The sequence below is a fragment of the Ceratotherium simum genome, chromosome 36, assembly GCF_057802395.1.
Source record: "Ceratotherium simum simum isolate JZ-2026a chromosome 36, ASM5780239v1, whole genome shotgun sequence".
Taxonomy (NCBI): Eukaryota; Metazoa; Chordata; class Mammalia; order Perissodactyla; family Rhinocerotidae; genus Ceratotherium; species Ceratotherium simum.
In genome coordinates, this window is record NC_141935.1 from 26821420 (window position 1) to 26845300 (window position 23881).

A 23881-nucleotide genomic window follows, 5' to 3' on the forward strand; every position below is an offset into this window, starting at 1 on the left:
GAGCTGGGGCCCAGGCCAAGGAGCACCATGGGAATGCACTCCCAGGGCCGGGCTCTCCGCAGCTGTGAGTGCCCGGGGTGCCCAGGGCTCTTCCCCACAGCTGTGCAGTGGTAGGAGGATGGGACGACCATCCTCAGAAGGATCTGTGGTCCCAGAGTGCACATCTGAAGGAGGGCGGCATCCATCCCACCTGGCAAAAGCCTGGGACACAGAGGCAACGGGATCCCGGGGACAGCTGGAGAGAGCCCAGCAGGGGGAAAGGCCACATCAACCCGGGAGGGGCTCAGCTAGAATCACCTGGGCCCAGCTGTCCACAAACACGGGCTGGGCTCACAGAGGGAGTGAGCGTGATGCTGCCTCCCAGCCACGCCTGGGGAAGGAGATGGAAATGCCAGAGACAAATCCCAGCCATGCTGACTCAGAGGGACAGCAAGTAATCTGGAGGGGACAGGGAGTCAGCCGAGGAGGTGGCTGGGACACGCCCACACTCACTAGGTGGCCATGGACTTCTCCTGGAAGGTGACGAAGGCCATTCCCAGGGGCTGGTCCCAGACCCTGGATTCCTCCTCTGTGATCTTCTCCATCAGCCGGTCCTTCATGCGCCTGTAGTAAGAGATGGCGTCCTCCTGCCAGAGGACACAGCCCCTTGTGACGACGTGGCCCTGCACAGGTGTCGGGGGACCCCAGTGCCTGCACTCCTGATTGGGGTGTGGGTCCTCACCCGCTCACACCCGGGCACTTCGCAGCAGCAGAACTGGCCGCAGGGCTTGGTGTTGATGAGAGGCCTCTGGCCTGGCTTCATCTGCAGGTTTGTGTAATAGGTCAGGCTATTCTTGGTATTTTCTCTGCAGTGGAGGGAGAAACTTCAGACTCACAGTCCTGTGGTACGGACCCCACACCCACCGTTCAACCATCGGTCACCACCAACCCGGGAGTTCAGCTTTCTGAACCAAGAAAGGGGCGGAGCCACCCTCCCCCCTCCCCAGCTGGGGGAGCCAAGGCCGCCATGGAAGAAGGGTGAGCATCTCAGAGGGGGAAGGCGTCAGACAGCTGCGGGCCAGCTTAACCCAGGCACGCCCGCCCGCCAGCCCTCCCTTACCTCTCCTGGCACAGGTCCATCAGCCTGGCCACATCGTAGCAGAGCTGGACCTCCACCACTTCACACGTGGGGTACGCGTCCCTGTGCCCAGCACGGGCCAGAGGCAAAAGACGGCCATTAGAAAAGAGAACCCCCAGGTGGGAGAGACCCCCAAGTCTCCAAGGGTGGCAGAGCAATCACACTGCTCATTTCTGTGCCAGCAGAAACCTCTTTTCTCTTTGTCTTTACCAAAGGGGGAAGTTTTGAAATTTAATACAAACAGGCCTTTTTTAATAGCATGAGACTGAAACTGCCAAGTTCGTACCCACTTGGCTTTAAATCGGCTGGCACTTCCTCTGGGGAAAAATGAACAGTTTGTTATCTCTTCTACCCACCCGAAGGAACAGATTTACGGTCTGCTCTAGGTCCTATCTGCCTTGGACCTTCACTGAAATCCTTCCGTCTGTGACCCTTTTGAAGGCCAGAGACACTTTAGGTCTAATGAAAGCAAAGGACCCTCAGCCCAGAAAATGTCTACACACACATTTACAATCACCATAAAATACTTACAATTGGTACTGTCACAGCATTAACTTATTTAATCCTCACCATAACCTGTGAAGTTTTGTCCCCATTTCACAGATGAGGAAAAAAAGAGTCAGAGAGGTTAAATGACTGGTGCCCAAGGTCACACAGCCGGTGAGTGTCTGAGGCAGGCTGTGAATCCAGGTGGCCCAGCTCCAGGGCCCACGTCTGTAGCCACCATACGATGCTCCCTCAGCATACACACACAAACCGTACACACGGCTCCTGGGGCTTCCTGGACCGTGTAAAGCCCCACCTACTATGTGTAAATACCCACCTACTATGTGCCAGGCGCTATTCTGGGTACCAGGGATGGAGCCTGGGTAAGTTTACACTTTAGTGAGAAAGACAGCCCATAGACACATCAATCATTCATTTACTCTCGTGTGCCACATAACAACGTTTCAGTCTAAGATGGAACACATATATGACAGTGGTCCTGCAAGATTAGTGCGGTATAGCCTAGGTGTGTAGTAGGCCACACCATCTAGGTTTGGTTAAGTACACTATGATGTTCACACAACGACGAAACTGCCTAACGGCACATTTGGCAGAACGCATCCCCGTCATTAAGCGACACATGAATGTAATCGGTAGGACAATTTCAGGTCTCAGTTAGAGCTCTGAGGAAGAGAACCCCAGCATACACATCCCTGCTACAAAGCAAGTTCACATGTCACTCCCCATGGATTGCAGCAGTGTGCATAGAAGGGCCTCCTAAGACAGGAGAAAGTGTGACTCAGCGTTCGTCTGGGCAGGAGGAGACCTTTTCCTCTTTAAGCTGATACATTCAGTGGAACTACCGTTTCCAAATGTGGCCTAGCAGGCAACTCTGGGAGCTGTTTCAAGGATAGAGAAAAATGATTCCAGTATCCAGGGTTTATATATAAAAGAATATTTCTAAAATAGTTGGAGTTTCTGAAGAAGAGGTTAGTCAATAAATTTTACCATTCTGTTCAAATTAATAGTTTGCTTAGCAAGTGTTCTTATAAATAACACAAAGTTAAACTGTAACTAACCCTGACTCCAGACTACAACTTAGTGATGCTGAATTGATGAGGAAAGAATACAGACTAAACCTCAGCTCCTGGCCCGGGTTCAAGCATCTCCAGCCCAGGATCCCGGGACCTTCCTGGCCTGCTGGCCCCCGCCCACCCCCTTTCCTGATGCTCCATACAAGGCCCCCTGGGGCCTTTGTCTGCATTCCTGGCATTGTGCACACAATTTCCTTCACACAGGAAAGCCCTTCTTCCAGCCTCCACCTGCAGCAATCCGCAGGGCAGGTGCTCAGGGGGGCTGCTGGAAATGGGGTTCTGCAGGGGAGAGCTCAGATTCACTGAACAGTGAGCTCTGTCAGGCTCCCTCCAAGAGACACCTGCTGAGTGGACGGATGAACCAACGGATGCATAGATGGTTCCCTTCCCTTCTGAGACAGTTATCTTACTATGCAAAGCTGACGCTGAGAACCCCCGGGGGAATCATTCTCTTTTCCCAAAAAGAAACCATTGTCTTTGGACCTACACCCTGGCCCGCACTCTGGTTACACTGGTCACATGAGGCTGCCGTGGCTGCTTGCAGAGGACAGGCCACCCCAGCCCTGGGCCCCTCCACAGCACCAGCAGAGCTGGCACATGGCGGCCATTCGATGCTCACGGGGCAGGGCCAGGCCCTTCTTGGACCTCACCCGGGTGCCCAAGGGGAAGACGTCAGGTGCTCACCTAAGGCGCCTGTCCCGTGGAACTGTGCTGGTTGCCCTTGGAGGGGCCTCAGCTCCCCTTCCCACCCCACAGCCCTGCTCACCGGAAGTGGCTCTCCAGTCTCCTTCCTGGCATCTCTGGGGAGTCCTGTGATGAACAGCGTCCGCTTCACCTGCCAGAGAAACATACCAGGGAGAAAAGTCACCAGGGCCAGCCAGACTGCGGGTGGGCCCAGGTCTTCCACGCTCTTCAAGCCTCCCAAAGGAGAGCGATAGGAACTCAGAAGGCTCAGGTGTTCTTCTGTGGCCTGGCAGAGCCCTGATGCCTGTTATTCATACAGCATCTTCTTCCAGGCTATACAAAGAATACATTTCCTTTTTTTTTTTTTTTCATGAGGAAGATCAGCCCTGAGCTAACATCCATGCTAATCCTTCTCTTTTTGCTGAGGAAGATGAACTAACATCTATTGCCAATCCTCCTCATTTTTTCCCCCAAAGCCCCAGTAGATAGTTATATGTCATAGTTGCACATCCTTCTAGTTGCTGTATGTGGGACACAGCCTCAGCATGGCCAGAGAAGCGGTGCGTCGGTGCGCGCCCGGGATCCGAACCCGGGCCGCCAGTAGCGGAGCACGCGCACTTAACCACTAAGTCATGGGGCCGGCCCCAAAGAATACATTTCCAAAGCAACTCTATGAGCCTCCTGCATGACAGGAGACTGAGAAAGAACCCAGAGAGGGGAAGTGACTCAAATGGGGTCACACAGCAGATCAGAGGAGGACCCAGGCCTGGGACCAAGTAATAGAAACTCCCCTTCCCCCCTCAAGCTGTGGTTGCAAAGGGAGGGAGGCTGCTCTCAACCTGGACTTCTTGAAAGTTACTGCGAGTCAGTAACTACAAGCCCAAACCCCACAAATCTAAGGGCTGGTCACAGAATGGGGGAAAAATATCTAAATCCTAAAACATCTACCAGAAAATTTTAAAAAAAGATAATGCCAACTTTGAGTGCAAATATGTGAGACAGATTCCAGAGGCCCCTCTGTAAGCTCACACTACGTTGGTCCGCTGAAATGAGTCTGGGCTGCCATTCCTTCCGGCCCCTCCTGAGACCCTCCCCAGCACTTCCCGCCCCCAGCCTCACTCACCAGGTTGTCCTCTGTGCACCTGATGGACTGGGTGTGGTGCCACATAAAGCACACGGTGAGGAAGAGGTAAATGACGGCAAAGACGGAGTGCAGCCAAAGGAGGCTGTTGCTGAGGAGGGGACGGCGCCCACCATCAGGGCTGGGCTCCCAGGCAGGGACTGAGGGTGCAAGGGCTGGGCGGGGTTGCCCTCATGGCACTGGGCTGAGGGCCGAGGGCTTCATCACCACAGACGCCTCCAACAGAGGCCGTGTGGCCCACGTGAACACTTGAGACGTCCCCTGGCCCTGTCCTGACACCCGAACCCCAGACCCACGGGGCCTCCGTGTTTCCTAAAACCCGCTGCAAAACTGCAGCTGCCGGGGCGTGTCCCTGCCCACAGCCCAGCAGCACACTCACTTTCCACTTGGTCCCACCCATCAGCACCCCCACACCCTCCTCCCCAACTCACCCAGTCTGTAGGTTTGCTATTGTCGTCCTCCCAAAACTGTTATGGTCTTTGTCTGCAGAGAAGCACAGATTATTAGTCCAGGGTCACAGTGGGGAGGGGGACGGGGGCAGGACCAGCCTTGGTGTCTGGAGCTCTGAGGAGAAGCATAATCCGGCCAGACCAGCGGGAGGACAATGACATCTGTCCAGTCTTTTCACAGCTACACCCACCATGGCCTCTACTTCACTCCAAGACGCTCCCTGACAACTTCTCAACCTACCAAGCAGGCAAAGTCAAATTGGAATTCGTCTTGTTTTGAGATTCCTGTGGTGTTCCTTGAGAAATCTAGAAACATCCTAAGCTGCTCCCAAAACCAAAGGAATCATTGGGCATAAAAAGCAGATTTGTGATGACATTTTGGAAGCCGGATTCCTGCAGTTGCTTGGAAATATAATTCCATGCCCTGATTTTGACTCTGAGCATCACAAACACCTTCTGGATCCACTAACTGTGGCTTTCTGACTTGGGTGGGGCGGGAAATGGTAAAGCACTCTCTGGGAGCCCCTGATTCCATAGATCTTGGGTTTTTCCTCCTACTTAGATAGAACTGGAATTGACATTAGAGGCCCCAGGTCTTGGTCCAGGTTCGTAGTGGATTCTTCTCCAGATCTTTAATCAGATGGAAAAGTCCAGAAAGTCACCCTGAGACCCTCTCACATCTGAATGTGGGCACGAATCCTGGGGTTCTGGTCACCACGATGAGCCCTTCCCCTAGGGCTGCAGCTCTGCCCGGGCCCAACTCAGACAAGACGAGGGGTCCTTACCCAGCAAGTCTCCCGAGAGGTTGACGGGCAGGATGACACACAGAGACAAGAAGCTGACCACCACCAGCAGTAAGATGATGTGTTTCTGGAAGGACAGGTAGTGGAAGGCGTCCTCCCCACACCGCTCCCGGATCTGGTCATTGCTGGCAAGACACACACACGGGATCTCAGTGAGCAGTAGTAACAGGCCGGGCCCGGGGCCTTGTACGGATTGTCTCATTTAATCCCCATGACCGTCCTGTGAGGCAGGTTCTCATTTTATCCACATTTTTTTTATGTATGAGGAAGCAGAGACACAGAAAAACTGCATAACTTTATGGTCACACGGGTTATAACAGCAGAGCTGTGACAGAACTTCAGAGCTGCCCTCAGCCCCACAGTCCTGGGTGTGGGAACCTACCACCACTCCATCTGACGGCCCTAGAAACATTTGTGCCCACATCTGCACGTGGGTGAGGTGTGTAAATACACTCACCCACAGCCCCTCCCGCGTCCATGGACAAGAAAGCCACCTATGGTGCCTGCTGGGCAGCCCCTCCTGAATGAAGCTGGGGGGGGCCCCGGCTCACGGCCCCATCTCTCCTCTGTCTCCCCTCAGACGAGCCGGGAGAGAGAGGTGCAACCACTGCTCTAAACGTTCCATGGCTCAGTCCATCCCGCTGCCCCCGCCACGCCCCTGCCATGGCCCCAGAGATGGGGGGTGACTGGCTCTGCCCTTTCCCACCCTCAGGGCTGCATTTGGAGGCTCCAGGTCACTGGGGCACCAGAAAATTCCGGGTTCTCACAGCCAGACGGCCGTGCTATGCAGGGAGCCGGGGGATCTCCCCCTTTCCACTCTCCTGAAGGGTCCTGCTTCCAGAAGGCCGGGAAAGCACTGCCCTGGGAAGAGTCAGGGAAGCCAGCGCTGCAGCATAAAAAGGCAGATCTGAAAGGTGTGGAGCGTGGGCTGTGCGCTCAGACAGACAGACGGACCACAGTGGAATCCAGCTCAGCCCCCTCCGGGAGCGGGTCACGGGCTCACTGAGGCTGGGACCTGAAGCAGGGAAGCTACTGCCGCCAGGTCCCCGGAGACTCAGCAGGTGCCCAAGAGGCGGCAGGACCAGGCCCCCGACGTCGCGCCCGCACCTGGCGGATGCTCGGAAGGATGCTCGCTAACGTGACTCCTTTCTACCATTTACCCGGAGGACGAAGCTTTGCAATGAACTACACTGCTTTCACTTCTGCCTAAACCACCAAATGACACACTTTGCAAAATACGTGCCTACGAAACAAATATTGAGGAAGATTAAAACCAACAAGTCAGCAGTTTTCAGTACAGTTTTCCATGAGATGCTCTTCTGACTTCCCTATCCTGCTGGGGAAAGGCCACTCAGAAGGAAACGGAGAGGCCTCTTTACAGGTCAGTTGTAACACTGGCCACGAGCAGCTGTTAAAACTTAATTGTAGCTTCAAAAAAGCCAAAGGGCAGTCCATTCTGTGACTAGAAGAGAAGAGAACCAGCACTGGGAGTTGAGACGGAAAAATACGCCTGATATGGCACTAAAATGACCAAGCAGAATACACAGCTGCACCCACACGACAGCCCCACTCGATGTCCACGCGGAGGGGACTGGAGGGGGACACGGAACAATGAAACAGCAGGAACGGCGAGGGGAGCGACTGCACCGCAAACTTGTCAGCAGCCTGTGCTGGTTACCAGGAAAACGATGAGCCTGAGTCCTGGTTTTGCCCCACCCGGTCCAGGCTGAGAGTGGGGTCCACAGCCCAGGGGTAGGAGGGGTGGTCTGAGCCCCCACCAGCAGAGGCCATGGAGAGAGGCCCTCCAAAGGAAAACAAGCTGTGGCATCTTTCAGAGGTGGGTTATGGTGACTTACAATTCCTTCTTATTGCTTCTTTTCTGTGTGTGATGGACTTGATCACAGTGACTGTATCACTTCCAACATGAGGAGGAAATGTGTCCTAGTGACACGCTTTGTCAGGGGCAGGGAAGGGTGGTGTTGGCAAATCCACCTCTCCCACCACGGACCCCTCCCCCGTGAACCCCCTCCTCCTGCCCCCTCCTGCTCCAGACCAGAGGTCACTGTCTGCTTCTCCAGAAACCCTGCCTCCTGCCGGTTCCCGAGAACAGCTCCCACCCAACTCTACCGTTTACAACATGCTCTCGCGCGTACTAATTCATTTGATTCTGACAGGGCAGATGCTATCCTCGGCCCCTTTTACAGTTGGGGAAACTGAGGCCCAGAGAGAGGGACTTACCCAAAGTCCTATAACTACCATATTTCATCAATTCTAAGATGTCCTTTTCATATTTCAACCCCTCTGAAATGGGGTGCACCCTAAAGTCATAGCTGATCACCGTGTAACAGGCAGCATTTCGCATTCCCAGTGCTGTGTACAATAAGGCGTGTGTGACAACGATGGCTCCTTAGACCCGCTGGACACGGCAGCAGGTGGCAGAGCCGAGACCCACGTCTTGGCTCCTCCACCACATGAGAGGAGACCACCCAGCTCTTAATACCGAGAGCCTCTTCAGGATTTCTCTCCGCAGCCCCAAGTTTTGAAAAAAGAAAACGTTTAACCAAGTGAGCTGAATGTATCACGCAATCATTATTTTTCCACTTTTCACTAATTCAAAGACATGTGAAATGGCCTAGAAGGGCTTCCACCCAAATATATCAGTGTTAACTATTAGTAGATAAAACTCCCGCCTAAAGCAAAACATTGGCTTTAATTAGCTTGTGGGGGACAGCCTGGGCCACCTGGATTCTCGGCCCCCACACACTGCCTCAGATCCGAACTGAAAAGAACCTAAGAGACCCCAGCGCAGGGCCAGGCGTCTTGGCTCTTTCCTCCCAGTTGGCCCAACACCCAAACAGACCCGCCCAAACAAACACCCCCAGCCGCCCCTGCTGAACCCACCTCAGGTGGAAGATCCTAACCAGCCAGGAGAACAGTCCCTGGAAACGGAGAGAACGGGGATTAGCTTTCAACATCTTTGTCTTTGGGAGGCAGACAGAATCATCGTCTTTGACATTAAATAACCATTAAACTCCTTATAAAAAACGGTGCTTTTCTCTCAAATTCAGCCAGTGACCCCCTTGTCCCACACGTGACAGAGTCTGCACACTCCCAGTCTTTCAAAATATGCACCTGTGCCCGGAAATCTGAGGAAAACCTCTCAAGTTCTGACAATTTGTGGAGTTACACTGGCTCCAGGGTCAAACGTGAAACTTGAACCAAGAGCTGAAGACAGCTCAGGGCAGCTCTGGAGAAGCTGACAGGGGCTTCTGCTTGACTGTCTCAAAAGGACGGAATGAGACGTGGGACTAAAGCGAGGAAATGAGCCTAATTGATTGGACAGTTCCCTGGGGCGGGATTTAGGGAAGGAAAAGGGTGTCGGTAGGTTTTATTGTCCATCGAATCGCTTACACTTAATACTCCCTAAAGCAGGACTGTTACCAGCTGGGAAAGACAAATATTCATTCATCATTCACTCCACAATTACTCAGCAGCTCCTGGGTGTCAGGGGGTGGGGAACAGCGCTGGGTAAGACACGGTCCCTGCCCACATTTGGCTCATAAGCTAGCGGGCAAGTCCACAATTAACTGTCCCACCAAGCCCTGAGTATGGTAACTGACAAGTGCTGGGACCACAGGGGATTCCACAGCCCACTGCCTGAGAGTCAAGGGTTATCCAGCTGCCCTCCTTCCCGTGGCACTTGCCGAGTTCATAGGCTTCTGTCAATGCAGAGAAGAGCTCTCACCAACACCCGGCACTCAAGACCCAGGGGACTAGGTTAGCGGCTGAACAGGAGCACAGCTGCCCTCTCCCTGCCAATTCATTACTGCCCGTCCCTGCCCCACCCCCTGCCGCCTGGTGACAACCACAACTGTCCCTCAGATACCAACCCGCTCGCTTTCAACGTCTTGTTGCCTTGAGGAGGAAGACGACAACGATCTCTGGAATCTGGATTCACTAGAAACACAGAGGAAAAAATGACAGATAATTCTTTTAAAAAGTCTAAAGACTTATGTCCAGTATCTTGCTGCCTCTTAGAGCTTAGGAGCAGAGCTACTAGCCCCCAATGGCTGGGACAAAATATAACCCACCCTGTGAACAGTACAGACGAGGGCAATGGCCATCCCTAGGTGTCGTGAGACAAACTCTGTTATACGGGATGAACACTGTGGGGTCAGCGCATCATGGACCATCCCGTGCCCATACCCTGGAACCTCAGCACTGTGACTAGTCAACCTGAAGTGACTTCAAAGCATTGCCTGTTTACAATATTTCCCAATACAGCAAATGAAACTTGGAATACACTGTATTTTATCAAATCTAATACACCATTGGTTGTAAAGAGCACAATTATTTTATGAACCACTAAAAAAGGAAAAATGCTGTTGATTAAACTATGACCACCACTGATAATAAGTTACATCCCAATTTCAGAGACGAGAAAATGTCAAAATGTGCATTTTGCAGTTGATGAACTATGACATTTTAATCAGATCCTTTCTTCCAAGTAACCCATAAAAATGGCCCAGGCACCGGGAATTCGAGGTGTTTGCAATATGCTAAGTTTTGCTTCTCTCTATTTTCCTATCCTGGCTCCACCATCCCACCTAATGGTGTAAGACACAGAGAAACTTAACTCTCGAAGCCTTTATGGAGAACGGTCTCATTTGACTTTCACAGAAACCCCGGGGAAGGAAACAAACCCCAAGGAGTCTGGGGACTTGACCAAGATTGAAAACAGCAGACAGCCATTGATGATTAAGCAGCTAGTAACTATGGAGGATTAGAATTTGCCAACTCAAAATACGTCTCTGCCTGAATGACATTTTGACCCCCACCGCCACTAACTGACCAAAGGAGTTTGGGATGGGAGGCCTGCCCCCAGAAAGGGCCATCACCACAGACATCTCCAGGTACCTGGGTGGGTCTTGCTAAGCCCATTCTTAGTTCTAGTTACCCTTTATGAGAGACATTTACATTTGTAAAGAAAATTTCCATTTGTAAAGGTATTTTCTTCCCTGTACCAGGAAGAAGGGGAGGATGGTTTTACCTAGAAACTTATCAGAACGGAAGGCAAGGACTTAAATCTGCATGATAAACTGTGCTGTTTGGGCAATATGCAATATGCTACCTGACTCCCACTAGGTTCCTATAGATGACATCTCCCTGGAGCCTGGGTTACCATGGTAATGGGTGTTTGAGCTATTTTTTTCCCAGGAACTGAACCCCTTGTCCACTTCAGGCTGGATTGAGACCACCAACCCATCAACTGGACCCTTTTGACGGCAAGAGGTTGGAACTCCACCCTCAGGGCATGCTAATGCTGCCATCCTGTGAACATGCATCCTACGAAGAGACACAAAACCTGACTACGCTTGCACAGATCATCAATTACCTCATTGCTCCTCACCTCCAACCATTTCAGACCACCTTGCCCCCTTCTCCATAAATACCCCTGAGTCCCTATTTTCGGGAAAGTGAATTTGAGACTGGTTCTCTCGTTTTCCTCACTTGGCTGCCTTGTGATTAAAGCCTCCCTGCAATCTCGTCGTCTCGGTGATTGGCTTTCTGGGCGGCGGGCAAAAACGGACCTGGTGTGGTAACAAGATCACACAGCCAGGGAGGTGGCGGGGTCTCCTGACGTCCAGTGCTCTACTCTATTGCAAGACACAGCCCCTCCTAGGGGTGAATGTGCCACAGATGCATGGGATGTCCCAAAAGCTCCCCCCACCCCCACAACAGGCTAAGGCTCCAACACAGCTGAGTAGCACCCACCACCTGACCCCACGGTTAACACCCCCGGGCTTTCGCAAATGCCAGAGCAGAGACTGTGGGAAAAGAAGGTGCATTTACAGATATGCCCCTCACCCCTCCTGCACAGACCACATTTCAACACGGGAGCAGCCTGTGGAGCAAGAGTGGAGGGTCGGCCTGGAGAACAGCAGGGGAGGCTCTGGGCGGGGCAGCCTGGGCCAGTCCCCGTGTCTTCCCCACTCGCTTCCTATTGCTGCATCCGACACCAGGTCCTGGGATGTGTGACAGCCAGCTGGAGCTGGAAACTTCAGTGGTGCAGATCTAGAGTTCATTTTCTCCCTTCAGGTGACGTGAGCAGAGCCCAGGGTGCAGGTGGAAGGCCCTGAGGTCTGGCCGAGGGAGTCTGTGCTTTGTAACAGACTCGCCTGAAGCCGGCTGAGTCGGGGCCATCAGCCCGCACTGACCAGGAAGGAGGACGGGAGCAGCTCACCCACGGCCCTACCGCCCTTCTTAATCCTCCCCAGCTCATCCCCAGCCCCAACTAATGAATTTCAAAGAAGGTACACTGGAAAATATTCAAGATGAGAAAGAAACTGGCATCCTCCTAGGCTGACGATGAAAGCCCTAACCATCGAAAGCAATTAGATTCCTCCATAGCCTGAAGCCAATGAGGTTCACAGCCACGGCCAGGCCAAAGCCCCAGGAGAGAACTGGGCGTGTGGGTCTTGGTTTCTCATCAGACAACGAGTAATGAGGCTGACCTCCCGGGTCTGTGGTGAAGAGCAGAGACACAGTTTCCGGTACAGGCCTGGCAGATACACTCAAAGAACACAATCTAATATCAGCGTCATGTGTGGGCCCTGCCTGGTGGGCTTCACAAGCCCCCATCCCATCCCAGTCATCAGACACACACACACACACACACTCATACATACACACACTCACACACACTCTCACATTCAACATGGTATGTCTTTCTTACCTGTTTGCTCCTGACACCAAGGCAATACGGCCATAATCACAGCATCTTTTTCTTATGATGGAAAATATCAATATTAAAACCTAAAAGGAGAAAAGAAACCAAGAGAAAGCATATGGATGATTCTAATTAGAAGAGACAGCTGTCTCAGGGGCAAAGCCCACCTGCCTAGACTCAGTAGGGCTAGAAGGGCCTTGGAGATCATCCAAATCCAGACAGGGTACTGAACTGCCCAAGGCCACACAGCTCAATGGCCCGATGCTTTGCTCACCCCCTTCACCAGCTCCCGTCGCCTGTGTCCAAGTCACGAATGCCGACACCGAGCTTGCTCTGGTGCCCTCCTAGTCAAGCTCACCTGTCCTGTCCTTTGCTCTCAAGGCAGCATCAGCAGCCATGACCTTCCTCAGCTGATCTGCCTTGAGCGGCCCCGGAGCAGGAAGGCAAGGTCTGGCCTCACGGCTGCCCTGCGGACCAGCGCCCTTCCTCACTTCACACAGAGTTTCATTTTTATTACAGAATCAAGGTCAGAGCACCCCCAGGCTGAGCCAGAAGTGATCAGATCTCTACTTGGAGTTTGGTTCTCCTGGAGGCAAGCCCTGTGGATGCCCAGCATGGAGCTTGCAGGGGACGATGCCCACTGAGGACCTGGTGCTCTGGCCGGCTCAGCCTCCATGAGCTGGGGCCCCAGGCCATCTCTCTAAACCCCTTTTAGCTCTAAAATTCTGTAAATTCTAGTCTGTCTCCTCCCTCCCTACATATCCATCTTGGCCGGTTCTCAGACTTGTTCCTGCCTCTCCTCCTTCAAGGTTCGGGAGGTAGAGAGACATTTTAATTAGCATATCCCTGCCTGCCCCAGTCAAGAACTGGGATTTCAAATGTGTTTTCTTTTCTTAAAGGGAATCCAGAGGGCCTGGACCCCACGGGGGCTGAATTCCCACAGAATTTTCTCAAGGTGGATCGGGAAGTTGGTGATACATTTTCAAAGGCAGGAGAGGCGTGTTGTAGGATAAACACGAATTGCTGCTCAGCCAGTGCTGCCCTCTCTGCCCGGCTGTTGCTTCCTAGGCTCCTGTGGTATGGACATCTCCCACGCGTCCATGTTCCCCAGGCCCCTCTGGCTCTTATGTGCACCCCCATAACTCCCTGCACTAAAAACCCACCCCCACCAGCACACCCCAGTGGAGAGCCACTCCCTCCTCCACTGACCCTGTTCCAGCCATACTCACCCCACCCGCCTGGGGCCCTGCCCATCTCCTTCTCCAGACTTCTCACCTTGGCCCAAACTCTCCCCTACCTGAAGATGCTGGATTACGGCTCCGCCATTAATCCCACTGACCCCCAAATCCATCACCACACTCCCGCCTACTCCCTGCTCTCAACCAAGGCTGGTATATATGAGCATGTTCTCAACCTGCAAATGGGTTTTAGCACCAAGAAGTGGGTTATCTGACACTTATAAAGCCCTTTTGCAAAAACGCAACATGAGTAGCATGCAGGTTCCCACCACTGCCCATAAAGGATCAACAATGTAGCAAAACTCCAGTGCAACAGTTCAGACCACAATCCCAGGCAGGAAACCCCGAAACCGCAAAGAGGAGTGAGAACTCCCTCTCTCCTTTCTACCAACATTTCTGTGCCAGCAAACTCGTGTTTGATACCGCTTTCTCTTGGGGGTGGGGGAGGAAACGACACCCCATGCTACCCTCGCCCCCCCTCCCTGAGGCCCCACCCAAGCCTCGCCTCTGGCCCAAAGCAGCCCAAGGGCGTCTACTCCCTCCTCCCCCATCTTGCCCCCTGTACTCAGATGGTCTCCGCTGCATGTTAGGCGAAGGCATGGAGAGGGACCGACCATCCCATGGGCATTTATGAAAAGAAGGTGCGCCTTAGCCCCAGTAAATTTCACCCAGCCAATGCTGAGTCAGCACAGGGAAGAAAATGGCGCATTTCATGGGGGATCTTTGGGAACAAGCAGGTCTACATTACAGAAAGGCCGCCTGTGAGGCCACTCTGACCAGGTCTGCCTTTCCCCAGCTTTCTCCACGTCTCATCCTCTAAAAGGCCCAGGAACCCCCTGGGGAACAGGAGGTGACGTGTATAAATTGGGAATAGCAGCTGCTCTTATTCTAACCCACACTGTCCATTCACATCCCTCCTCCCTGTGCACTGACCCTTCCCGAGGGCCTTAAACACACGACAGGCTGATAACTCGGTAATAATCCAGGGAGCAGCCATGTGTGTTCTTTCCGTACATTGCCTCATTTAATCTTCTCCAAAACTCTCTGAGGTGAGAATTATGACCTCATTTTACAGAGCAGAAACCTGAGGCCCAGCAAGCTATGGAACACGACCAAGGTCACAGAGCTGGTAAGTAGCAGAGATGGCATTTGATCCAGGTATGTCTGGCTCCTCGCTAGAGTTTCCCAGAAGGCCATGGGGGTGTGTGGGGGGTGGTCAAAGAAAGGAGTAAGGGGGGGCATGATTCACGAGGGGTCTCACCAGAAAGCAGCAGACGTCTTGGAGTAGGGTGGTGAGGATGCCACTGAAGTTGAACTCCTGGAGCACAGTGTGGTTTTTGGCCGAGTTGTAGCAGTAGGAGTCATTGGGCTGGTCCCCGATGCCCAGCCGCCCATGGGTGGACACCTCCTTGGACAGCCACAGCTCCAGGAATGGGGAGTCGGTCATCGCGCCTGTCCTCCCTGGAGAACAGCACCAGGCAGATGGTCAGGGCTGGAACTCTCCCGCAGTTTCCCCAGCCAGCGCTGGCAGAGCCAAGGGTGGGTGTCTCCTCCAGGGGCTGGCGGGGCGCAGGGAGCCAGCAGCAAGGACTCAGGGAGAGCAGCAAGGACACCGGACCCCCGTGTGCCTGGCAGAGTCTACAGAGAATAGCTCCATTGTGGAACAGTCCCGAGGGTCAGATGAATGGGCGGATGGCTCATCCAGGACACAGCGGGCAGCCTCCCCGGGCGGGGGGAACCCAGAGGAACGGGAAGGACAGGAGCTGCTGCGGCTGCCTGCTTTAGAGGTGCCGGAGTTCCTGCAGCCTCAAGGACTACTGCTGGGAAGGTGTTCCCGTGGGAGCCACTGGAGCCCCAGAGTCCAGGCAGGGGACAGGGGTACAGGGAGGGAGAGCAGAGGACAGCGCGGAGACACAGCAACGAGGGAGAAGGGACACCCAACAATGCAGAGCTGGTGATCCACCCGAGCCACAGACGAGACCCTGCGCCCACTGCGCACGGCATGTCAGGCTGGGACCTCAGAGACAGGCCCACTGGACACACTTGGAAACGGAGGCTCAGAGCTAAGAGCCCGCCCCAAGATTACCGAGCTGGTTGGGGCAGAATCCGGTCCCACACCCAGCCTCCGACTCCCAGTTCCCTTTCTGCTGTGCCATGCTCCCTCTCCAGCCTGCTGACGACCACGCCTTAGTTCAGCGAGAGAGGAAAGGCGGGGAAGGGGCAGCCAGAGAGGAGATGTGGGAACAGAGAACACAGAGGAGACAAAGAGGGGGTGGTCGAGGGTGGGGAGGGGGTCTCAGGGCCTCCTCAGGGAGCGGCCCCCAGCTCCGCCCTCTCACCCCTGCACTCCTGGTACCTTTGGTCTAAAAGGAAGGCCCAGCATTTCCAGAGCAGACCAGCTCCAGGCTGGGGGCTGACCTTTCCTTTCTGAGGCTCCTGGCGGCCCTGGTGCAGCTCATGGAATCTCCAGTGTCTGTCTCCCGACACCAAAGGCCCAGAGTTGGTGCCCAAGTTCTGGCCTCTCTCACACCATCTGCGGCTGAAGAGCCAGCAGAGATGCTCAGCAGGCCCTTCCTCAAAGCTCCCACCTCCCCAGTCTGCTGAAACCAGATCCTCAGGGGACTTCTGCTGCTCTTTCTACCTGTTACAGGGACAAAAATCTTGGGGACAAGAAGGAAACGTACAGAGAATCCAAATAGATGTTTTGACTACCTGGTAATGCTGGTGGGGTGTATGTGTGTGTGTGGGGGAGACGGGGGTGGTGATTCCCAATTCTGACCCCTGGGACCGCTGGGCTGGGGACGATGTCACACACACATGGCAGGAAGTGCAGGAAGGCAGGGGGTAGTGGCAGGTCCAAGGGCATGGGAGGATGCCCCCGAAGGCCAAGGCACTTTCTCACCCCTATGAGAGACTTGGCAATGGCTGGAGGGTGTGATGTCAGAGCCATAGAGTTGGTGGCTCTGAACAAAGTCAGGAAAGTTACCTCGGGGAAACAGATGGTCTTGGCTTCCTTCCTTTAAACCCCACCCAGTGGCACTACTCCAATAGAACATTCTAGCCCAACGCTGCGAGGCCAATGCCCGCCCCTCCCTGTCCCCACACTTACCAGATGCCTGTGGAAGGAAGGACTGTGGAGGAGTCCTTGGAGGGGTCCTCAGTGGGAGCTGGCTCTGGCAAAGGCAGCCGAAGCCCAGCCACCTCTCAAGCTGCGTCGGTCCCGCCACTCATTTCCCGTAGGGCTTCCCTGACCACAGGGTCGGGGGCACCAGCCTTTACAGACCCCCCTGAAGGAACACGGAGGGCCAGAGTCATGTGGCAGCGGCCCTTTGCCCGCTCAGGGGTTCTGGCCGGACCTCCAGCACATCCCCCTGCACTCACTCACACCTGCCCAGTGTCTCTGAACTCAAACGCTCACCTGGAGCCTGTGGTTCTTCCCAAAGGGCTCCCTCCCGCGCTGGCCCTCTCCCCCAACTCCCAGAACTGGTTCCTGCTCCACGGGGCCCGGGGACTGACCTTATCCTCCCACCCACCCTGGCCACCCCTGCTTGGTGGTGGTGGTGGGGCTGCGGAGGCCAGAAACTCGCGCCCCAGATCCGGACACTTGGCGTGGCACCCCGGCCCAGCGCCCTGGTCCTGCGGGTCCCGGAAGGCGGAGGGCGACTTTCCCCTCCTCACGGCCCTGCCCACCTTACCTGCGGCGGTCGCGCGGCGGGCGCAGCCTGGGGAGATGTTCTGGCTCTACCCGGCCGGGCGGGGCGGGGTCCCCACCACTGAAAAGTTACGAAGTGAAACTCCGGCGCCTCCTGCACATGCGCAGAGCTGCGCCCACGGCTTGCCCAGTTTGGACCCTCGGCCAGCGCCGATGTCCGCCCAGACGCCGCCACCCGCGCCCCGGGCCGTGCGCCCCTCGGCCCTGCTCCGCCCCGGCCCGGCCCCAGGGCCGCCGCTCAGCCCGCGCGGCTCCTCCCGGCCGTCTGCTGGCGTCCAGGGGCCGAGGAGGGCGCCGCCTCGGCGAATTCCTCTCCTCGGCCCTCGCACGTCCCCATTCCCCGGGCACCTCGGGGAGACCCGGGCCAAGCACAGGGGTTCGCGGCCCGGGGACGCGCGCGCGGAGAGCATCTGCACACGTCTTGATCGTCCCTGGATGGCACTGAATGTCCTCGACGGGCTCTGAGGCCCGCCCGGGGCAGTGGGAGGATGGGGAGCTGGGCCGGCTCATCCTGCACCTCGGCCGCCAGGGCCGCTGCGACAGCCCGCGACTGCGCCGCCGCTCTAAGCAGCCGGGACCCTGAAAGCCCCGAGGTGCTCCGTTTGGCCCCAAAGGGAGATCGCAGTGTTTCCAGCGACTCTCCGGGTCCCGGGCCGCCGGGGGCACCGATCTGGCCCGGCTTGCTGAGCGCGGCGTGTCTCCGGGGCCGGGTAGCACGGTGTTTCCAATGAGCCAGTGGCCTCGGCGCCTGGACTGGAAGCTCGCCGAGGGCGCCGGGCTGTGCACCGCGCAGGGCGCGGGACGGGGTTGACACAGGACCGCGCGTCCTGGGGAGCGGGAGAGCGCCACCTGCCTGCCGCCGCCGCCAACTGCCCCCCAACGCAGGCCTGCGTTTCCGCTTCTGCAAAACCAGGGGCTTGGACCAAAGCTTCCTCTCAGACCCTTTCTAGCACTGAAGATCTCCAAGTCCTGAACAGCTCTTCCCTCCGCGCACGCGCAGCTCTGCAGGGCCTCTGGCCTCTCTTCGTTTCTGGGCTTTCCTCTCGTATTGTAACGATAGAGGGATTCTCCTTGCCTCCCCGCCGTGGCTCTAGCACCAGCCTGGGGCTCTCTGGGAGTTGGGGAGGGGGGTCTCCTGCCTCTTCTACACTTCTTTTCTGTCCCACCTGGCTTCCTCCTTCTCCCCACTCCCCTCCTTAAACCCCAGGCACTAGTTATTTCCCAGAGTTCGCCGTTGGCCCCTGCGCTCAGCCCCTGTCCCTCCCACCTGTGCCTGGCCATCTCTCCTCTCCTGCTGTGTCCTCCTGCTGCCGGGGCCCCACACCCGACCTCCTGCCGGTTCCTGGGTGTGGCCCACCGGACTCCCCCTGGCTCCTCAGACTGACTGTCCATTCTCTTGCCACCCCCCTACCCCCCACCCCTACCGGCCTGTCCTCATTCCTTCCCTGCCTCATTTATGCCACCACCACCTGTCTGGTCTCTGCCGTGGGGTCCAGGGAAGGGCAAGATTCCAACCCCGGTAATTAGAATGGAGGAACCACTGACAAAGAGGAAAGTTAGGATCCTTGATTTCACAGCGGGAAGGGATTTCTAAATTTGATTTTCAGTATGTTATGTTTATTTCAAAATCAAGAGAAGGCCAAGGTGGGTGAGAATGGGAGTTGAGATAACCGCAGCCCCTGTTATGTGTCAGGCAGACACATGTCCTTACATCTCCGGTAAAAGTACGGGAGTCGGGGATTGTTCCTATTTGATAGAGAAGGAAATGGAGACTTAGAGGATATAGGATTTATAGCTAATAAGAGCTGTGCAGACTGGCAAGGCATCTAAGCCTTCATGCCCCAGGCCGGGATCCTACATCAGTCACAGTTTAAAAGCCACTGTAATCTTAGCATCCTAAAATCTTATCCCCAACATTTCAACCGTGGCTCCCTTCATCTGCCCCCAAATCTAAGGAGTGACCCCAATTCTTGTAGTCCTGATCATGATTTTGATCACAAAGCTTTTTATTTTGTGGCAAGTAGAATTGAAATAGAGCACACTCACTGTGCCCAGAAAAGTAAAAATGTCAACAACAAGGACAAAAAGGTTTCTGCCTCAATTCTGAGAGGACAGGCCACCAGACTCTAAATGCATTTCAATCCTACCTTCCTGTTTTACTTAACTAAGAACTTGATGAGTCTCTTTTAACTCTTTCCTTAGCTTTCTAATCAGGTTGACCTAATCCCTGTAGAACTTTCTAGTCCCTCCAAATTTGCAGGCTTCTGGGTCAAATATAGAAATAGAGAATAAAATGTGTTATTTGTTTCTTGCAGAATGCCCGTAGCATCTGAGATGGGAATGCACAGCCCTTCTTGATCCTGGGTTTCAAGCCCAGAGTGGCAGCTGGGTCTCCCGTGCATACCACAGAGCTCAGCCCAGATCCAGCGATAGGACAGGGGAACAATGACAAATTGGGGTTTCCGCTCTTAGGTTCCAGAACCCGCTCAGGTAAGTGCTTAGGATAGAGTGCAGTGAATCAAATGAAGAATAGAGAAGACTGGGCAGGGCTCCCCAGGGCCAGGGAGTCTTGTTCCTGGGAAACAAAAATTAGGAGGGGAGCTGACTGGTCAGAGGAAGCAAATTCACAGCTGAGGAGAGAGCACAGGGCATGTGCCCATCAGCGGTGCAGCAATCGCCGTCTCTCCTGGTGTCCCAGGACACTTCTGACGCACACGGAAGCCAAGACCTCAGTGGCTACACCCACACCTACGGCTCCAGCTTCCTCGGCACGGGCGCCCCGTCCCAGGCGCAGCTGCACTTCTGCACCCTCACATTGGGCAGGCTGACCACCTGGGGCCTGGGCCTGCCTCCCTCCTTGAGGATGACAATCATGGGCAGTGAGGTCGTCTCTGAGGCGATGCACTGCCGCGGCCCCAGAAGCAGCCACTTGGAGGTTAGGGGCTCCAGGGGCTGCTGGCAGGTGCCCACACACTCATAGGCCAGAAGCCCCGGGGCTCCAGGACCCAGTTCTCAGCCCACTTCATCCCCTGCAGGTCCAGGTACATCTCCTGGCAGCAGCAGCGGGTGCCCTCAGTTACTAGCACCTCAGGGTCACAGTCGCCCTGAGCTCTGTGGGGGCAAGGAGAGGCAGAGTCAGAGGTCAGCTGGGAGGGCCGAGGTCAGGGGCCCCGGGCGGGGCCTAGTGGGGCATCGGGGAGGGAGATTTATGAGCCATCTCTCATTATGTTCAGATGCTGGCTATGTGTGATATGTATGGATAACTAGAAATAACCAAATAACAAATAATAATAACTGATATTACTCTTAAGAGTGAAGGAGAAATTTTATATATTCGTTCATTGCCCTAGCACCCTGCAAAGGTGCCCTATGGATACAAGTTGAATTCCCTATTTGTCTCGTTCTCGGGGTTCACCCCCTGGACCCACAGCGCCTACCCGCGGGCGCTGAGCTCCAGGCTGTGCAGCTCCAGCTGGGGCTCGCCCCGCGCGCCGCCCGCCGGGCCCTGGGCGGCGAAGCGGACCAGCCTGTGGGCGCCGGAGGCCCGCGGGCCCGGGGGCTCGCTCTGCACAGACACCTGCAGCAGCAGCGGCTGCCGGGGCCGGCTCAGCTGCCGCCAGAAGCTCACGGCCTCGGTCACGTCGAAGGCCTGCCAGCCGCTCTCGTGGACGGACACCAGCCTGCGCGCCACACGGGGAGGAGCCGGCGCTGAGCGGGGCCGGGGCCGGGCTCGCGGAGGGCCCTGGGGCGCCTCTGCCCCCTCCCCGGGGCCGGGCTCGCGGAGGGCCCTGGGGAGCCTCTGCCCCTCCTCCCCGGGGCCGGGCTCGCGGAGGGCCCTGGGGAGCCTCTGCCCCTCCTCCCCGGGGCCGGGCTCGCGGAGGGCCCTGGGGAGCCTCTGCCCCCTCCCCCGGGGCCGGGCTCATGGAGGGCCCTGGGGAGCCTCTGCCCCCCCCCCCCGGGCCGGGCTCGCGGAGGGCCCTGGGGAGCCTCTGCCCCCCTCCCCTCCCCCTCCCCGGGGCCGGGCTCGCGGAGGGCCCTGGGGCGCCTCTGCCCCCTCCCCGGGGCCGGGCTCGCGGAGGGCCCTGGGGAGCCTCTGCCCCCGGGGCCGGGCTCGCGGAGGGCCCTGGGAGCCTCTGCCCCGGGGCCGGGCTCGCGGAGGGCCCTGGGGAGCCTCTGCCCCCCCCCTCCCCTCCCCTCCCCCTCCCCCCGGGGCCGGGCTCGCGGAGGGCCCTGGGGAGCCTCTGCCCCCCCCCTCCCCCCGGGGCCGGGCTCGCGGAGGGCCCTGGGGAGCCTCTGCCCTCCTCCCCTCCCCCCCCGCGCTGGGCCCCGCCCCCTCCCCTGTCCCCTCCCCCAACACAGACCCCCGCCGCCTCTCCACCTGGAGTCGATGAGGGCGGTGCGGTCGTCGCCGTCGTCGCGGACGTGCAGCCACTCGACGGTGACGCGGGCGCGGGGGCTGCGCGGGGACAGCCGCTCGTGCCTGCGGAGCGCGGCCCTGGGGACCGGCTCCTGGAAGAGGCGCAGCGCGGCCCCAACCAGCTCGCGGTCGGGCGGCAGCCGCTGCTCCAGGCCGAACACCAGCAGGTGCCGGGAGGCCTCGGACGCCAGGAGCCGGCCGGCCACCTCTGGGGACACGAGCGGGTCAGGGGCCTCTGCGGGCGCCAGGGGAGCTCTGAGGGTGGCAGGGCCCGGGGCCAGAGAACAGAGTTCCCCAGTCACCCACAGGGAGGAGTTGGGGCTGGGAAACTGGTGCGCCAGGACGGAAAGGGAGCTCCCCCTTCTCTGAAGAAATTCTGGGGCCAGGCCCAGTCTCCTACAGCAGTCGTCTGGGGTGGGGCTGTTCGTCGGCGACCTCCCCCTTCCGCTGGCGGGTCAGCTGGGGACCCTGAGCCAAGGGCTGGGGCTTCAGGTGCAGAGCAGACGGACAGCCTTCTTTAGACAGAGGGGGCGGGCAGGAAGGGGAGCAACGGGGGTGGGGGGCGGAGAACCCAGCCCGGGGAAGTCTGTGGGCCCCAGCTGACCCCGGCTGTCCTAAGGGGCAGAGGAAGAGCCCCGCCTTTACTCTCCTTTCCCTCTCTGGAGAGGGGGCTCATGCCCCAAGAGGAGGAAGAGGGGCCTGGGCCTGGAAACAACTGAGCCCTGAGGTCAATGGTGGGGACAGGTCCAGCACCACTGTCAGAGGCCACAGGCAGCGTGTCCCTAACACCCAAGGCTCCAGGCTGGCAGCGTGATCACTGAGCAGCTCGCGGCCACCAGCACTCGCCTCTGCTGAGGCCTTTGGGACCGTTCTCCCTGTCTCCCCGGGGACCCAGCCTGGCTGGAGAGCGGGGTGGGTGTGGGTCTAGCTCTGGGTGCTGAGGAGCTGAGCCCTGGCCCCAGGGAGTGAGGGAGATTCAGGTCCCATCCCTGACAGGCCTTTTTTCAAACTATGAACTTTAAAATGATGAAATCGTCCCCTACATCCCATTATTGCCCACGACCCTGGGAAGTATCACAGCCAGTTTAACCTCATTTCCAGAGAAGCAAACAGGCTCAGAGAAGTTCTATGACTTGTCCAAAGTAGAACAACAAACGTCAGAGCTGAGAACTGACCCCAGAGGTCCGTTCTCTCTAAGGCAGCTCTCTGCTGAGGCCAGCCTCTGTGTCCACTGCACGAAGTTCTGGCCAGTGTGTCTTCTCCTCTCTGCTCTCCCCTCCTTCCTCTTTGCTCCCCTCCCTGTGAATTTCTATTCTTGCCTCGGCTTTGGCAGCGGGTCCAGCCTGGCACACTGGGTGGGGCCCTCAGTGCAGACAGGGGCCCAGCCCCAGCCGTCCTCACAGTCCACGGTCCCTCCTCACTGTCCCGTGGGCCCCGGGCCCCCAGACAGCCTCCCAGGATGAGCACATCCAGTCTCAGCCCCCCTCCCCAGGGACCAGGGTGCAGCAGGGAGGGAGGCCTCACCTCGGAAGTTCGGGCTGAGCCTCTTCCCTTCGGAGTGGGCCCCGTGGCTGCGCTGCAGCAGGGCCATGTACTGGGCCCCCACGTGGGCCGGGGTGACCAGCTCCTCCACGCCGCCCTCGTCCAGGACGGGCACCTCGCTGAGCTGCAGCTGCTGCAGCAGGCTGCCCAGGATCTGCTCCTCGGTCAGGGCCACCCCGGGGCTGGTCAGGGGCAGCACCCAGAGTGCCCAACAGAGCCACAGGGGCTGCATGGTGCTGCTCAGGAGGAGGAGGGGCAGGGCAATGTGTCCCCTGAGGAGGCTCCAGGAGAGTCCCAGGGGGTGTGCTGAGAGCCAGGCTGGGCCAGCTTTACAGCCAGCCCTGGGCTGGGCCTGGGGGACGGGAGGGAGGGAGGGAGGGAGGTGACACCCCTTGGACCTCCTGGGAGCTCAGCAGCCAGACGGGTCTCTAAGCCCTGAGGAGGGGCTGTCTAGAAAGGGCACAAAGG

General features: G+C 57.0%; 2 protein-coding genes across 2 annotated transcripts in view; both read right to left on the minus strand.

Moving 5' to 3' along the window:
- Positions 1 to 18650, minus strand: part of LOC101400117 (mechanosensitive cation channel TMEM63A-like) — a 34949-nt gene extending 16299 nt beyond the window's left edge. Inside the window, 14 exon segments of the mRNA XM_087424459.1 lie at positions 493 to 626; positions 722 to 845; positions 1100 to 1180; positions 3464 to 3478; positions 3480 to 3532; positions 4505 to 4613; positions 4954 to 5005; positions 5757 to 5899; positions 8676 to 8713; positions 9665 to 9731; positions 12511 to 12590; positions 15004 to 15203; positions 16161 to 16281; positions 16852 to 18650. Of these exon segments, the coding sequence (XP_087280585.1) occupies positions 493 to 626; positions 722 to 845; positions 1100 to 1180; positions 3464 to 3478; positions 3480 to 3532; positions 4505 to 4613; positions 4954 to 5005; positions 5757 to 5899; positions 8676 to 8713; positions 9665 to 9731; positions 12511 to 12590; positions 15004 to 15189 (1082 nt within the window). The 5' untranslated portion in view covers positions 15190 to 15203; positions 16161 to 16281; positions 16852 to 18650.
- A 1740-nt stretch (positions 18651 to 20390) lies between these two features.
- On the minus strand, positions 20391 to 23645 carry LOC147912372 (left-right determination factor 1-like). The gene is made up of 4 exons (XM_087424237.1): positions 23396 to 23645; positions 21833 to 22280; positions 20892 to 21134; positions 20391 to 20565 (listed from the first exon to the last, which is right to left on the minus strand). Exons 1-4 carry the CDS (start codon positions 23643 to 23645, stop codon positions 20391 to 20393), a joined length of 1116 nt encoding a protein of 371 aa, XP_087280363.1.
- Between the last annotated feature and the right edge of the window lie 236 nt (positions 23646 to 23881).